This window comes from Eubalaena glacialis, chromosome 1 (genome assembly GCF_028564815.1).
Source record: "Eubalaena glacialis isolate mEubGla1 chromosome 1, mEubGla1.1.hap2.+ XY, whole genome shotgun sequence".
In the NCBI taxonomy this organism is placed as follows: domain Eukaryota; kingdom Metazoa; phylum Chordata; class Mammalia; order Artiodactyla; family Balaenidae; genus Eubalaena; species Eubalaena glacialis.
Window position 1 is genome coordinate 105811011 of NC_083716.1, and position 17590 is coordinate 105828600.

The window sequence follows — 17590 nt, forward strand, 5'->3', positions numbered from 1 at the left end:
TGACTAGAATTTGGGAAGACTCTGGAAAGCTTTCTTTGTCGTGGCAGTTATCACTACGTATTTCCAGTGAAGACATACCTTAAAACTATAGTGTCTATTAATATGCATGAAGTTTCCTGAGAATGTGATTTTGGGTGCTTTAATTGTTGAAAACACCTTTCATATTAATATTAGTCTGTATGTAATTAATATAATTCAATATGAAAAGAAAATTAAACAGTTGTGTGAAAATGTGAAACCTGTTTTATTCAGATAAAGCTAACACGTGTTGCTCCCCTAAAATTAGGCCAGAGACGGGAATGACTACAGTTTGGGACTGACCCCAACAGGCGTCCTTGTTTTTGAAGGAGAGACCAAAATTGGCTTATTTTTTTGGTAAGCAGAGTTAATGTCGAAGATAATTATTGTTGTTTTATTTTTTTAATGACTAGAAACACTTATATGAAGTTAGTGCAGAAAGCAGAACTTGGAAATAGTTCTGGCAAGCTTGGACGTGAACTGCAGCTATCTCCTGTCATCCTCCTGTTCGTCTGTAGTCTTGCTTCCCCGAGGCAATTTGTAAAAGTCTTCTAGTTGCATTTTCCGTTAGTTTCAAGGTATGTCAAAATACATGCCTTAACATAAAGAGCATCTAGTTCTGTGTATTAAGTGTTCACATGGCCACTCCCTCCGTCCTGCAGTTATGTTGCTGTTTGGAGTGTGCTTTGTTTCACTGTTTTTTACTCCCCCCCCCACCCCCGCCTTTTGTGTGAAAGAGATAGTAATACTTCTACCCTCCTGGGTCCCAGCTTCTGTCATCCATACTTCTAACTTATATTTCATGTTACTTTTACATCAAGGGTAGATATTACTTGGATTTCATAACCATAATTAAGTTCTTCAGGTTTTGTCTGGTTGTGTCTAAAAGCTGAAAATCAGGAAATAGTGTTTATATTATTATGTGTTTGTCAGAACCGGGGTGGAGCTAAGTAGTACCCTGGGTTATATACATGGGCTGAAGTTGGCTCTTGGATATCAGTTGTTTACTTCTTCGTAGCACGCCAGGACCCTTAGCTCAAAGCCCGCCAGTGCCAAACTCAAATTCTTACACGTTCAGTTGCTTTAAATACAGCCCAGCAAGTGTAGTTTTAGCCATTCAGAGCACGCCTGGTTTTGCATATCTCGCTGCAAACTGCACGTCACATCTGCTAGCTGTGGACAAGCAAACCCTGTAGCTGTAAGAGACCCCAGACCTCCCCTGCTCCTTGGAGCTCTGTGGCTCAGAGACCTCCCCCTGCCGCTGAACGCCAGCCCCTCCCTCCCTGACCCTCCTCCCTCCTGGGAGCTCCCTTCCCCTCTCCCCCTCCCGGGTGGGAGCCCTGGGCCGCCGCCTCGGGAAGGTCTGCGGCCCTGAAGGGACCCCTCAGCAGAGCCCGCTGCCCAGTGCTGCCGTCTCCTGCTCCTGTCTTTTTCTTCCTCAGCCCTGAAATCCTTGAACTCATGACTGGGATTACGTTTCCTTTGTTTTCCTGGAGCTCTTGGCTCCCATCCACCCCACACATCCCTTTAAATGACCTGCCTTTGTCTTCTTGAGTTTTTTCAAATCCTCCAGGGTTGCCTGAGCTGACTCTTTTCCAGTTGGAACTGTTGACTCTTCCAGGCTGCTCTCCAGGTTTTATCTTGGGACTTTGTTTTCCCATTTTCTCAGTTATGAATCTGTGTCGTCTTCCATATTTTCTTGTCTTTCCTTTTGTTTTTCTGATACATCCTCAGGTAATGCCTAAGAAAAGGGTGTACGAGGTAAATTATTTGAATCCTTTGATGCCTTAAAATGGTTTATTCTTCTCTCATGCTTTCTTGATAACTGGGCTGAGAATGGAATTTTAGGGTGAAAATTATTTTCCCTCAAAAAGGTGTGAAGACAGTATTTCATTTTTTTTTGTACCTCCTAGAGATTCCCTGGGACACTTGAGTGTAACACCTTTATAATTGTCCCTTGGGTGGGAAAGCTGTGTTATGTATTTCTCTAGTCCTTAAGTGTGCACTCTCTGAGCCTTCCAGCTTGCCCACTGGGCAGGTGGAGCATCCTTCATGGCCCGAGAACGCTCCAGGTAGAGAGATAAGGAAAGCATCATTTGTACTACCTCATAAGGACCAATTGAATTAATACATGTGAAACACTTAGTAGAGTACCTGACACTTACTAGGCGCTGTGTAAGTATTTGTTACACTTAAATGCTAGATTCTCCCCTCCTATTATACTTATTTATTTACTTACTGTTTTAGTACAGCTCTTGTAAACAAGTTCTGTTTTACAATTCTATTTTATATAAGTTATATTTAAAAACTAGTGAGAGTGAGAGTCATGTTGTTTTCACATTCACGGTTCATAGAAGTACAGAGGTAAGTTTGGTAGGTTGCTTAGGATTTTTGTACAGGTGGGAGATGGAGTTGGAAAGTGGGCCATAAAGTGAAGTTTAAAACATTTTTTATTTCTTAAATTAAAGATGTCTTTAATCAAAATTGCTATAGAAAATAGAGTTGAAGATCAGTAATTTTTTTTTTTTATGCCTTTTAAAAAGCTTTATAGTGTTTCCTGTATCCAGTTCCCCTGCTGCTACTGTGACATTAGGCTTGGAGAATCTCTTCCACCGTAGTTAGGGGCCTATGAATATATATGATATATAGATATATCTTTCATTTTCTTTTTTCCTTAACATTTTTAATGTCTTACATATGTGCAGCAGAAATTTTGCCAAAGGTACTACTGCTTTTGAAAATTTTTTTTCTGTTACGTTAACTGTTTTTTAGATTGGAGACTTTTTTGCTGGGCAGTGCAGGTTATGTTTACCCTCTTATCCAACTTTCAATTCAGAAGTAAGATGATTAATATGCTTGAAGTAACAACAAATTTTTTAAATTCAGAGGACATTTATTGAAATCTGGCTGTTACTCTCATATTGTTTGTTATAGGCCCAAGATAACCAGATTGGATTTTAAGAAGAATAAACTAACCTTGGTGGTTGTAGAAGATGATGATCAGGTAGGAATTATATTGTATTACATATTTAACGGTGACTGTGTAATGTGGTAACTTAAGGCTCTAAAAGGGGGAACACATCTTGTTTTATAGAGCCATAGAACAGAAACTTAGTGTAATTAATAACTTAATTGAGTTATTTCCTGCTTTGTGTCATACCATCCTAAAACTATAGTTTTCTGTCTTTAAGATTAAAGATTAAATAAAAGACTTCTCTTGTTCCTTGGTTGACAATATATCTCAAATATATAAAAATTTATATTTAAATGGCTTTATTCCTTTAGTCCCTGATCAAAAAGATTAATCAAAAAGATCTACCTAATAATATTCTTTAATAAAGCCTTCTGTACTAAGGATTATCTTTTTTTCAGTTATCTAGTTCCTAATTGATAAACTCATAACAGTACGAATGCATCTCAGATGAATTATGCTAAGTGTAAGAAGCCCGACTCAGGACTTCCCTTGGGACCCAGTGGTGAAGAATCCTCCCGCCGGGGCTTCCCTGGTGACACAGTGGTTCGGAATCCACCTGCCAATGCAGGGGACGCTGGTCCGGGAAGACCCCACATGCTGCGGAGCAACTAAGCCCATGCGCCACAACTACTGAGCCTGCGCTCTAGAGCCTGCGAGCCACAACTACTGAGCCTGTGCGCCACGACTGTTGAAGCCTGCGTGCCTAGAGCCGGTGCTCCGCAACAAGAGAAGCCACCGCAATGAGAAGCCCGTGCACCACAAGGAAGAGTAGCCCGTGCACCACAAGGAAGAGTAGCCCCCGCTCGCTGCAACTAGAGAAAGTCCACACGCAGCAACGAAGACCCAACGCAGCCAAAAATAAATAAATGAAATAAATTTATAAAAAAAAAAGAACCCCGACTCAAGAGATTATGACTGTATGATTCCATTTATATGACAGTCTAGGAGAGGCAAACCTATAGGAATAGAGAATAGCTGATCCTTTGAGACTGGGAGTGTGAGGGTGCTTCACTACAAAGGAGCAGCACAGGGAACTTGGGGGGGTGAGAGAACTCTTCTGTATCCTGATGTTGGTGGTGCTTGCATGATCCTGTGCATTTTCAAAACCCACGGAATTGTGAGTAAATTAAAAAAAAGTAATTTTACTGCATGCAAAGTAATAAATTTGAAATATACGTATAGATGGATACAAATAAAAGGAAATAGGGGAAATGTTAAAAAGATTTGTTTGCATAGTGAAGTGTGAGTAGTGCTACTTAGCAGAACCTAAAAAAAGAAGATCCTGAAAATTAGATGAAACAGTTACAAGTTTTTTGAAAGTTTTAAGTTACCTTACTGAGATGCACGCAAAGGATTGCCCTATCACACAGCTTGGAAGAAAATCAGAGACAATAAGAGAGCATTTTAAAAAGAAATCTCTTGATGGCACAGATGATCATTATGTTATAACAAATGAGTTGAAAATGATTCAGAAGAGGCAGATTTCGCATCTAAAAACAATCTATTTTACAAATATTTTCCTTTTTATGTAAGCACAGATGCGGTTAAATGATATTTGTATCTAAATCTAAAGGAATCGTTCAAGAAGAGTAAAATACAGTTCTGTGTGATAAGAAAATATGGTCATAATTTAATGGGAGATACCTGTTCTTACTGGGTCGTAAAATAATTGTGCATCTCACAATTGATAGCATTTTAGATTTGATCTAATATAGTATTAGCTTCTTGGATATCTTTTTGAAGATACATATAAGCAAATGTGTATATCAATTCTTTTTTTTAAAATTTATTTAATTTATTTTTGGCTGCATTTGGTCTTTGTTGCTGCACGCGGGCTTTCTCTAGTTGCGGCGAGCGGGGGCTACTCTTCATTGCGGTACGCGGGCTTCTCATTGCGGTGGCTTCTCTTGTTGCAGAGCACAGGCTCCAGGCACGCAGGCTCAGTAGTTGTGACGCACGGGCTTAGTTGCTCCACAGCATGTGGGATCTTCCCGGACCAGGGCTCAAACCCATGTCCTCTGCATTGGCAGGTGGATTCTTAACCACTGCATCACCAGGGAAGTCCCCCTCAGTTCTTTTTTATGCAGAGGTTGCCATACTTATATACAGGGTTCTCTACTTATCCTTTTTAAGCTTTACGTTCTAACTTGGAATGGTTTCTACATCAGTACATAAAGTTGTTCTTCATTCTTATAAAAGCAAACTAAAATGCATAGTATTCTAGTGTATGGTGTACTCTAATTTATTTAATCAATTCTCAATTAATTGGCATTCACTCTTTTATTCACTATATATAATTAATTTGTACACTGGCAAGTATCTGTAGGACAATTTCCTAGAGGGGGATTTGTGGGGTTGAATGGTTTATGTGCATTTGTCTTGGATATAGAGAGGTCCTACCAGCTTGCATAGTTTTTAGTGTACAGGCCTATTTCCTGAGAAGGAATTAATCACATTTGTATCTGAAAGGTAAAAAATGGAATTTCATTGTAGGTTTACATTTTATTTCTATTATTATGAGTGATACTGAACATCTTTTCATACATTTGAGTTACTTGAATTCCTTTTTTCTAAACTGTCTATTCCTTTGCCCATTTTTCTTTTGGGTTATTGGCTTTTTTCTTATAGGTCTTGCCCTTTGTCACAGACATTATAGATATTTTATTTAATAGTTGTTTTTCTTTCAACAGTGCTTATTGTGGGTTTTGTCATGCACTTCAAGAAATTTTAAATAGGTGAATTTATTAATCTTTTATGGCTTCTGGGTTTTGTGTCATAGAAACCTTTTCCCTGTTTTGAGGTTATCTATCTTCTCATGTTTTTTTCTATGTGTAGTTTTTGTTGGTAAATTTCATTGAAGTATAACATCCATTCAGATAAGTGTAAAAATAAATGTACAGCTTATGTTGGATTTTTATGTATACTTGTATGACCAGCACCAGGATGAGGAAACAGAATTCCAGCAGAATTAAATTTCTCTTGTGCTCCCCACCAGGTACAGTTTCCCAAGGGTAACCACTCTCCTGACCTGACCAGACCAGAGATTAGTTTTTGCTTATATTTTGGACTTTATGTAAATGAAACCTGGCTGACTGTTCTCTTTGTGTCTTGCTTCTGTATTTCAGGGCTGTAGTTGTGAGCTTTCCGCCCTGCTACAGCAGGTGGTTATAGTTGGCGCATTCCTGCTGTTATACAGTATTCAGTTTTGTGAATACACTAGTATTTATCCATCCTGCTGTTGATGGACATGTGAGTTGTTAATTTTTGGCTAGTAAGAAGAGTGCTGCCCTGAGCCCTGGGTTGTGCGTGTGTTTGGCTTTTGTGGAGGCCGCCACACTGTTTGCCAGCCTGTCTGTACACACTCAGCTGCACTCCCACCTGGAGTGTCTGAGAGTGCCGTTTATTCCTCTTTGGCTTGTGTTTGGAGTTCTCTTTCTCATTTTACCCATTCTGGTAGTAGAATCATCTTGTGGTTTTAGTTTGCATTCCTCTGATGACTGCTTCAGTTTAACACCTATTTATATATCTATTGGATGTTTGGACAGTCTTTCTTGTGAAGTGTGTGTTTAAGCCTGTTGTTGATTTTTCTGTTGGGTCGTGTGCTGTTTGTCTCATTGAAGAAGTTCTTTTCGATACAGCTAAGGTCTGAGCCACAGCTTGTCTCTTTCTTCCTCATTCTTGCAGGGTATCATTCTCATATTTTCTAACCTTTTGTAAATATAACCACATCATGAAACGTGGTAGAATGTTTTATAAATCTACGTATGTGTTATATATAATATACATATATATTAGGGTGGGGTTTTTTTTTGCAGCTTGCTTATTTTGCCTAAACAGGTAGACCTAGTTCATTCACTTTAACCTATATATAGTATTCTGCAGTATGAATAAACAATAGTGCATTAGTTCATTCATCTTTTATTCATTTATCTCTCTGTATAGTTTGTAAATAATATCATTGTTTACTTATTACATTTCTCATGTTTTGGACATTTAGGGTTTTGTGCCAGTTTTTACTATTATAAATGAGACTGTGAAGAAAATCTTTGGTGTAAATTTTGGTGTTGAGAAAGTCTTTTCCCTTAGAAATACAGGATAGCTTAGTGGTTACAAAGGTAGGCTCTGGAGCCTGAATAGTTAGGTTCAAATTCTGGTTTCCTCTCTTAGTAGCTTTGTGACATTGGGCTTATTTTCTTGAGCCTCAGTTTTCTTATCTGTGAAATGGAGATAGTGATAGTATCTACTCATTGAAGCAATTCATGTGAAATTCTTAGAAGAGTGTCTATGAATGTTAACTAGTGTAATTAGATTCCTGTGAGTATGGTTACTATAATAAAGAATGTGGCCGTTTTTAAGGCTGTTACGTATGTTGCCAGATCTTATATGAACCTTTAAATTATAATTATACATTTATCCTGAAGTATGGCAGATAAAGGCTCATTTTATGTCTCTTTGAGAAATGAGATCATGTAAGTAGAGAGAAAATAGGAATAATTTTATATTGGCTGAGAAAATGGACAGCTTGATTTTAACTCTGCCGTTTTATGTACTAAAGAGTGTCAGAGTCTCAGGGAGCAAACTAGATGCTTTATTATTTGATTCTTGCTCTTGCTGCGGTTGTATTCATAGCTGAATGCGAGAGGACAGGACCATCTGAGCTAATAATTACCTCTGTTAACATGCGTTTCTTTTTCAGGGCAAAGAGCAGGAACATACGTTTGTCTTCAGACTGGATCATCCCAAAGCATGCAAACATTTGTGGAAATGTGCCGTGGAGCACCACGCCTTCTTCCGCCTCCGAGGCCCTGTCCAAAAGGGTTCTCACCGATCAGGATTTATTCGATTAGGGTCACGGTTTAGATACAGGTGAATGTTTATAGCTGCTTGCTGTATCTTTCATTATTTCATAGAGGCCAGAAAACTTAGCCCAACTTCTCATTTTACAGATGGGGAAACTAGGGCACAGAGAGGTGAAGTGGTTTGCCAGTGTTTTCCATTGGCCAAAATAAAAGAAAAAGCGGTACATATTGTTATTGTTTGTAATTTCCTGAGTAGACAGGAGAATATTGTAATGGTGTAATGGATTTCATATCCCTCCTGATGTTTTTGTTTCTTCCTTTTTTTTTTTTTTTTAGGAGTAATTAACAATTTTTCCAGTTAAAGTTTTTTTTTATTGAGGTATAGTTGATTTACAATATTATGTAAGTTTTAGGTGTACAGCATAGTGATTTATAATTTTTGAATGTTCTATTCCATTTATAGTTATATAAAATGTTGGTTAAGCTTATTTATTTTATACATAATAGTTGTAGTTGGTACCTCTTAATCCTCTACCGCATTGTGCCCCTCCCCACTAGTAACCACTGTTTTGTTCTCTGTATATGTGACTCTGTTTCTTTTTTGTTATATTCACTAGTTTATTTTGTTGTTTAGATTCCACATGTAAGTGATATCATACAGTACTTGTCATTCTCTGTCTGACTTACTTCACTTACATAATACCCACCAGGTCCATGCATGTTGCTGCAAATGGCATTATTTCATTCTTTTTTATGGCTGAGTAATATGCCATTGTGTATATATATACCACATTTTCTTTATCCATTTACCTGTTGATGGACATTGATGTTTGCTTTATGTATTAATCCTCAGTTTAAATCCACATAACAAGAGTTTTAAGGGGGCTCCATCCAACAGCTGGATACCATGTAGAAAAAGAGTATTGTGCACTACTGGGAAATTAATCTGGATGACATTTCTGGTCCTTATAAACCTGATGTTCCATTGTTCTTACAGACTCCTTGTTTGTTGGTCATAAGTTAGAAGTGTTTTGGTTTACCTCAGAGTAGCTTATTGATGGTGAGTTTTCGGCATGTCACAAGAATCCGTCAGTGTAATTTAAAGAAGGAATGGATAATATCAGTAATGTGGCCTGTTGACTGTGTGTGGGGTTCATGCAAGAGAGCTTCTATTCTACTTACATTAAAAGTGGGGAGGCATTTTCTTAGCAGAATTTAAAGGGAAATGAAGGTGAGTGGGACAATAGTTTTAATATTTCTGGAAAAGTGACCTGAAAAGTATATCACAGTTAGAAAAAGTAACTGAAAATCTTGAGTTAATTGTACACCTTGCATTGAGGAGTATGGATGGGAAAGGGAAGGGAGTTCCATAAAAGGACAGATATTTCAAACTTATTTAATATGTTCTTAGGTGATGTGCATGATTAAGAAAAAACAATATAATTGGTGTTTCATCTTTCACACAAGCCTAAAGAGTGAAAGAATGGTGTGGTAAAGAGAGACGTCAACACTGTTTTTCGTAGTTCATTCAGGAAGGAAGTTCAGGATGGTTCTCTTGAGGAGAACCTCAGTGTAGACTTTCTCTCATTTTTGTGTATCTGACTACTGTAGGCCTGAAATTCTCTTATTCCTGTTAATATGCCTCATTTATTTTAGTGGGAAAACTGAGTATCAGACCACAAAAACCAATAAAGCAAGAAGATCAGCATCCTTTGAAAGGAGGCCCAGCAAACGGTATTCCCGACGAGCTCTGCAAGTGCAAGGTGACGTGCAGCCCTGTCTCAGGGGACTCCTCTTCCTCACACTGTGTCCTGTGCTGGTGCTGTAGGCTGGGGAGGAGGCTGCCTCGGTCCTCTTAGTCTCTTCCAGACAACTGAAGTGCTCTTCTTTACTGGATCTGGTTCTAGCATAATCAGTGTTTAAGAATACATGGGGAAAAACGGCCTGTACTGTTGCTGAGATTAAACGTTATACTCATCCCAGCTCTGACGCTGCGCTGAGTTTGTGTTCAGTTTTCGTTCTTACTATTTTAGGTCTTCTCTAGAGCAACATTTTCCCTCCCTTTTTGACTTCCACATCTCATTCATAATAATCTGTTAAATCCCCGCAGATATTTTTTAAAACACTGGTATATGATGAATAAATTTTTTATTTTGTATGTATTATAATAATATTAAAGGTTCTGTTAAGTACAGTTTTTATATTAATCATCAGTGTACATGGTACATAGACATTTCCAAATTCATAAATGTTACTTGCTGTTTGTTACTTTAATTATGTAATACAAAGAATGGTTTACTTTGACCAGTAAGCTAAAACTTGTGTTTGGTTTCAAATCTGAGTTTGTATTAAAATACAGATTGAATTTTAAGTATGTCCAATGTCAGAGTCGTCACCAGTTATCCAAAAACAACTGCCATGACCTGATGTTGGCAGTATCAGTTTTTTAAAAAACTGATTTAAAGCTATAATTTTTGATGTATCTATAAATTAAATAATATGTAGCTATAAATGAAACCATTTCAATTTGTTTAAAACCCTTAGTTACCTCTTAGACTCCACTGATGATTTTTCACTGTCAGCTCACTCTGAAGGCTTTCAGATGGTTCTGTTTTTTAAAATGTATGCTTATTTTGTTGCCTTACTTAAAAATTGGAGATCGTTGTCATTATTCACTTGAATGGCGTGAGCCATAGAACCCTTCGGTGAAGTGAAGATTTTTAAATCTGTAGTTGGGAAACAGCTTACAAAGCAATGAGTCAAGATGTACTTTCGTGAGTAGTAAAGCAGTTTACCATGTTGGAGGACTCTAATGGGATGTTTTCTGTTTTTTTCTGTCGGCAAGTACAGGAAAACCTGAAGAACTCAGGTGGGTAATGTCTTGCAACTTAGGAATTGATAACCGAATGTTTTAGCGTTTCTGTAGTTGCATCGTTAATTGAACCAATGTCTGTTGAAGGTCTGTCACAGTGTTCACTTGCCCCTGAGCACGGTGGATCTAGCAGGGAGCAGATAAACACATCATAATGCTGGGTAAAACGGACAGAAAGAAAAATAAAGCAGCTTAAAGAAAAAGAGTGGGCTTGGGTGGCTGTGCTGTTCGTAATGAGAATGACATATTGTACGTTTGTTATTGGCCTGTGACTGAGGATATAAAGACGAATAAACTGTGGCCCTAGCACACAGGAAGCTCAGAGAACAAAGGTTGATTTGTACACCAGCAGTTCATTTTATTCCTGGGAGAAATCCCACTCGGTCATGGCGTACAGTCTTTCTTTATACTACATGTTGCTGGATTTGGTTCACTAGGTTTGTTGTGGATTTGTGTGTCTATATTCATCAAAGACACTGGTCTATAGTTTTCTTGTACTGTCTTCATCTGGTTTTGGTATCAGGGTAATTCTGGCTTCACAGAATGAGTTGGGAAATGTTTCTCTCTATTTTGGGGGAAGGTTTTGTAAAGAATTATTTAAATATATGGTAGAATTCACCATTAAAGCCATCTTGCCTGGACTTGATTTGTGTCAAGTTTTAAAATTTCCAGTTCAGTGTCTTGTTGTAGATCTATTCATATTTCAATTTTTATCTTGAGTCAGTTTGGGAGTTTGTGTCTTTCCAGAGTTGTCCATTTTATCTGAGTTATCTAATTTGTGGCATACAGTTGTTCATATTATTCTCTTTTCCTCCTTATTTCTATAAGCTTTGTGGTGATGTCCCCTCATTCATTTCTGATTTTAGTAATTTGAGTTTCTTTTTCACTTGGTCAGTCTAGGTAAAGGTTTTTCAGTTTTGTTGGCCTTTTCAAAGAACCAGCTTTTGGTTTCATCAATTTTATCTGTTCCTCTATTTTCTATTTCATTAATTTTCTCTCCGGTATATTATTTCACTCCTTCTGCTTGCTTTAGGTTTAGTTTTCTTTTTCTAGTGTCGTTAGGTGGAAGATCGGTTTATTAGGATATGAGATCTGTATTCTTTTTTAATATAACATTTATAGCTATTAATTTCTCTCCGAGCACCGCTTTAATCATATTTCATAAGTTTTGGTATATTGTATTTTCATTTTTATTCATCCCAAATTATTTTCTAATTTCTCTTGTGATTTCTTCTTTGACCCGTTGGCTACTTGGGAGTGTGTTGCTTAATTTCGACGTTTGTAGCTTAAATTTTCCCCTCTCCCCTTTTTTTCTTTCGTTGTAATTTTATTCCTTTGTGGTTAGAGAATGTACTTCACATGACTTTGATCCCTTTACAGTTATTGAGGCCTCTTTTATGTCCCAGCATGTAGTTCATCTTGGAAAATGTTCCATGTGCAATTGAGAAGAATGTCTATTCTGCTGTTGAGTGTCATGTCCTATGGATGTCTGTTAGGTCTGCTTGGTTTTTACTGTTGTTCACTTCTGTTTCATCACTGGTCTTGGCTTAGATCTCTCCATTATTTAGTGTGGACTATTGAAGTCTCCAATTATTGTTGTTCGGTTGTCTGTTTCTCCCTTCAATTCTTTGTGCTTCATGTATTTGGGGCTTTTTGTTAGGTGCATGGATTGTTTATAATTGTTTTATTTTATCACAAAAAAATGTTCCTCTCTTTCTCTAGTAACTTTTTTGTTTTGTTTTTTTTAGATCAGATTAAAAAAAGTTACTAGATTTTCTTAAATAAATGTTTCTCCACTTGATGTATGCCTTTTAATGATTTTTTTAAAGAATAATTTTCAGCAGCTACATGTTTGTTTTGCTGGGGAGAGGGTCTGCTGTTGTCCTGCAGTCACTGTTCTCCAAGTCCTCCTTCTGATGAATCAGTATTAATAGTGTATATTACAGTGTGGAGTTTCACGTAATGCTTCTCAACCACTGTTGTACCAAAGCCTCCTGGAATGCCTGGTAAACTGTGAGATTCAGGACATACTCACAAATCTAGTTTTTGTTAAAACAGTGTCTACACTCCTGTATGGAGATGTGTCAGTATAACTAGAGCTTCTTCAAAAGGAGAAGTTGTTTGCTTTGGGTACTGAGTAGGGTCAGCCTCAGCTGGAGATGTCCTATTCAGTTTTGGGTTTTTTTCCACTTAGAGAGCCATTAAAGCCAGGCTGTGATTAGTGACAATCACAAAAGCATTCTGCTTTTTGAGTAAGGATTCCCCTGAAGTCCCTTTAGTGGTCAGGAAGCTGTTAAAAATAAATAAGTGGGTAGAGGAGAGAGGAAGTGTGAGGGATTCTGTCCATCGTGAATTTTTATTTTTTATTTTATTTTTTAATTAATTAATTTATTTATTTATTTATTTTTGGCTGCATTGGGTCTTCGTTGCTGCACGCGGGCTTTCTCTAGTTGCGGCGAGTTGGGGCTACTGTTCATTGCGGTGCACGGGCTTCTCACTGCGGTGGCTTCTCTTGTTGCGGAGCACGGGCTCTAGGCGCGCGGGCTTCAGCAGTTGGGACACGCAGGCTCAGTAGTCATGGCTCGCGGGCTCTAGAGCACAGGCTCAGTAGTTGTGGTGCACGGGTAGTAGTTCTTTGCACCACGGCATGTGGGATCTTCCTGGACCAGGGTTCGAACCCACGTCCCCTGCATTGGCAGGCGGATTCTTAACTTCTGCGTCACCAGGGAAGTCCCGTGAATTTTTAATTAGGTAAAAAACAAAATTTTCTGCCTTTTCTGGGCTATACACTGTAATTTTTCTTGGAGTTGTTTTTAAACTGTGCTTTTAAGAGGAATGGTGGAGAAATGTTAGAGGGGTTCTGTATATTTTAAAGTATTTTATTTGTTTGTTTAATGAATCATGTCTTGTTTTCCTGAAAAGGAGGCTGGGACAGAGTATTAGAGCTTAAAGTGAAGAAGATTTCCTGATGAAGTTAGCAGAAATGTAAACAAAGCATTCAAGCAATGATACGTAGTTGAAAAATTCAGGCTTTTATTTGCAAAAGTTTGTCCTCCTTTAAAATTTTTTGAAATACAGATTTCTGACCAAAAAGTGAGTATGACTGACTATATAATCTCCTAGCATTGAGATTAATTTAACTTTAATAAGTAAATTTTATTGTGTCTTCTTGAGTGATGCTTTTGGCTCTGGAAAACACAGCAAAAATGGAGTATTTAAGCACTGATACTTTATTATTTTTTAGGTAGAATAATTTTTAGGAATGAAATTCAGAGGGGGACCCACTCTCCTGAAGGTTATTGAGCCCTGCTCCTAACATTGCTTGAGAGAACCTGAGCTTGCAGTGGCAGGAATGCCCTTTCATTCCTGCCCTCAGAGTTCTGTTCACGTGAACAGTTCTGCTCCAGTGAACCATGGCAAACGGTACTGTTAGAAAAAGCGCAACTATTTGACCTAAAAAGCTTCTTGACTTTGTACTGTGCTTACTTGAATAACAGCTTTTTAAATTGGCTGATGTTAGTTTTCCTTGTGCTCTTTCATTTCTTTCTAACTACTCCCTGTGAGTCTTGACTAACAAAGTATCTTAGGAAGAGGTGACATTTTAAAGGACAGTTCACTTTACACTTACTAGTACTTCTTGTACAGGCTTAGTGGACAGTCTTGAAGACAGAAGAGAGAGGAAAAGAAATGGTGGAGGAAATGATGCATAGAGGGGGCAAGAGCAAAATGGGTCAGGTATTGCAGACAGTCCTTTAAAAGGGAAGCTTGGATTGGTCAGTAACGGCAAGTATTTGTTCCCTTCATATTAGTGGAAGTGAAAGAATAAGTGTAATTATGAGAAAATAGTGCTTCCTGTGTTTCAAATTGTTTTAAAACAGGGAGCTAGAATCCGGTGAACATCACTGATCATCAGCGCTTTTTTCTCATGTTATTCTTCATCTTTTACTTATCACCTACTGGACTTATTCCCAGTTCAAGGAGAAGCTTCAGAGCGTAACCCCGGGGGCCATAGCATAATGAGTCTAATTTCTGTACAAAGCAGGTTGGAGGAGGTTTCATTAATGTGGGGTTATGAGTTACTTAATACAGCGCAGTGTATCCTGGGAAGAACAACAAGGTTCGTAAAAGAAATTGTGCCGGATAGGTATATTCTTTACACCGGCCTTGGCAACAGATCTACAGTAAACAAGATGTTTTTTTTAAAGATTTCATTGTTGGTTAGTTTTATTTGTCATTGTTCTTTGTGCTTTGCTAACATTTATTCGATCCCCTAATAGTCCCATGCCAGTGAGGAAACTGCGGTTCAGAGAGCAGAGCTAGTGGCGCGGTTTGAATTAGAACCCAGACAGTGGAGGTGCAAATTCTGGTGACTTAACTTGTAACAGAGATGTGGTTAATAAAAAATGGGGTGTAGAATGGGTTACTCCTTCTCACCCAGCCTTTTAGCAAGGCCTCCTCATTTTTGAGTTCTTTCTTAATTGGTTGTCTTTCATCATCAGATACTTTTGTTTTGTTCTCACTCCCCTAAGAAAGGCTCCTGGATCTTGTATTCACAGTTTGTTTTGTGTTTGTGAAGCTTTGCCCATTTCCTTTTACTAGAATGACGTCTTGTCTGGGTATAGTGTTCTTTGAGTGTTGCCATGGAGAAGTCTGTGCCAACCTGATGCTGGCAGTGATGTGCTTTTAACTCTCCTTAGGGTACCTGAAGTATTCTTTCCTTATCGTTGAAGGTCAGTAATATAACAATAAAGAATTGAATGTATTTAATTCTGTATCTCATCTCCCTGGAACACAGTGTTCTTGCTAAATCTGTGGATTATTTTCTCACTGTCAAGGAATTTTTTTTATAACATTGAATATATTTTCAGTTACCTTAGTTGAATCTTTTACCTCAGGATACTAGTTATGCTTATGTTAGAAGGTCTGAAGTCAGTAAACTCTTTTATTTGCCTTATTCTGTTGTGTTAGTATCTCATCTTTGAGTTCTTATTTCATTGAATATTTGTTCTTTTTTATTTAGCTGTTCTGAGGTTTGTTTCTATTTTGCTGCATTATATGCTGAGTTTTTTAAGTGCTTTTTTGTGGGAGTGGGAGAGGAATGAGTGCAGCCTAAACTAAAAATTTAAAAACATATTTTGAATCATTTGGAGGAGAAGGGTATACAGAGAAGTTTCTAACTTTAAGTTTATACTAAGGCCTTTTGAGTTATAAAATGCTAAGCTACTGCTGACACCATAAAATCTTGAGAGGGTAGGAATATATAAAAGAAGTGATGGGTAAGGTTATGTGGGTGTTTGTGCTGAAAGCCTTGAATTTAAGGGATCATTTGTGCTGCTGGTTTTATTTTGTCATCTCTGACAGATGTTGTCCAATGAATAAACAAGATTAGTAATGAAGTATATATCTAAAGCACAAGTAGCATATAGGTATATGGAAATAGCAAATGAGCAGAAAAGCAAGTATTTGCCTGTAAAAGCAGATGTTTTCTGGACATCTTACATTCTTAGTTTTAGGTACCCACGGTAATTTTTTCTTTATTTTTTTTTCCCCATTACAGTGTTCACAATAATGTTTCAGCTCAGAGTAATGGCTCCCGCCAGGTAAGACAATATTAAGCTTCTAAAGCACTGGAACACTGTAGTTAATTATGACAAACAATAGTATTATTAATTGAATTTTCTTAGTGGTATAATCTCAGGAAAGTTTTGTGCATTTTCGTTTTCTTATCTGTAAAATGGCTCAGTAATGTGTGACCTGTTATTTTATTCTCTAAGATGTTACAATAGAACAGGTATAATGTTATAATGAAACATTTTCTGTCCCTGTAAATCCTGTAAAATAAATAAAATACTAATATTCAGTTAGATTATTATCTATCCCAAGGATGGTATATAACATTCAAGCATTTGTTTTTTGCTTTGTTTACTATTATGTCTGTTCACTATGTAGGTAGTATTCCGTTTTAATGTTCTGTTTAGTGGTGAAGAGATCTTTTATCTAGGCAAAATAGATGATTTTTATAATTTGTGTCCAAAGGCTTGGGGTGTGAGATCCACTGTGCCTGTGATTCCTTCCGTTCCCTCTGGTCCTGTGCTGGTGCAAGTTGAGAATCTTCCAAGGAGTGCCGGAGCAGACCAGCATGACAAGACATGGTTTGTTCACTCATTGAGCCAAAATAAAACACTGCTTGCCTAAGGGCGTTTTGAATCCCCGGCCATACTCTTAGAGTACTTTAAATATGATTGAAAGCAAATTATTCATATTTGTTTGAAAGCAAATTATTCATATTTGTAAGCTGAAAAGAAGCACGTTGTTGAGCTGTCACGCTGGGATAAGTACGGCTGTGGGTGAAGCAAGGGGACAGTCGTCTAAGTGAGGCACATCAGACAGCCCCCCGACTCTGGTTAGCACGAGCTGGGAGTGGCGGTGCTTCTCTGTTGGAAAGGACTTCAGTGCTAGTCGGTAGGACCTTTTCCCAGATCCCTGAGGATACTGTATCCGTTACACGTTACTCCACACAGCGCAATGCTACTGCTTTGGGTGTGTTTTCTTCATTAAAGACTGAAGATAAAGCCAACACAGAAACGTGATGATAGTCCAATGAAACAAAGCACGAAATACTCCATTTGGGGGGGTGGGGTGGAGAAATAATCGAATGACAGAGAAGATACTTCATTTGTTTAGATTCCCAGGGTTCTTTTTTTAGACTAATAGTAAGTGCACAAATATGGATACTTTGTGGCTTATTGGGGTTAATCAGTGGGGTTCATCCTTTCCCAAATGAATGTATGTGGCTTGGGGGCTGCTGGGGAATTATTTGATTGAATGGTCATGTCGGTTGCATCATCTGTTCAAGTTTTGTGTCTGTTTATGAAATGAACTTTGATAATTCATAGGATTTTTTTCTTTTTCTCTTGCTCTTAGTTT

The 17590-nt window shown here is 37.9% G+C and overlaps 1 protein-coding gene across 4 annotated transcripts in view; it reads left to right on the forward strand.

The window, feature by feature from the left end:
• The window catches only part of EPB41L5 (erythrocyte membrane protein band 4.1 like 5), a 143030-nt gene that overhangs the window by 45435 nt on the left and 80005 nt on the right, over window positions 1-17590 (forward strand). For 3 of the 4 annotated variants that reach the window (XM_061182971.1, XM_061182973.1, XM_061182972.1), the window contains exons 10-16: window positions 287-375; window positions 2953-3022; window positions 7689-7858; window positions 9448-9554; window positions 10642-10660; window positions 16221-16263; window positions 16700-16815. In XM_061182971.1, the coding sequence (XP_061038954.1) occupies window positions 287-375; window positions 2953-3022; window positions 7689-7858; window positions 9448-9554; window positions 10642-10660; window positions 16221-16263; window positions 16700-16815 (614 nt within the window). The remainder of the gene's footprint in view (window positions 1-286; window positions 376-2952; window positions 3023-7688; window positions 7859-9447; window positions 9555-10641; window positions 10661-16220; window positions 16264-16699; window positions 16816-17590) is intronic. The other variant, XM_061182974.1, reaches the window with a different exon arrangement.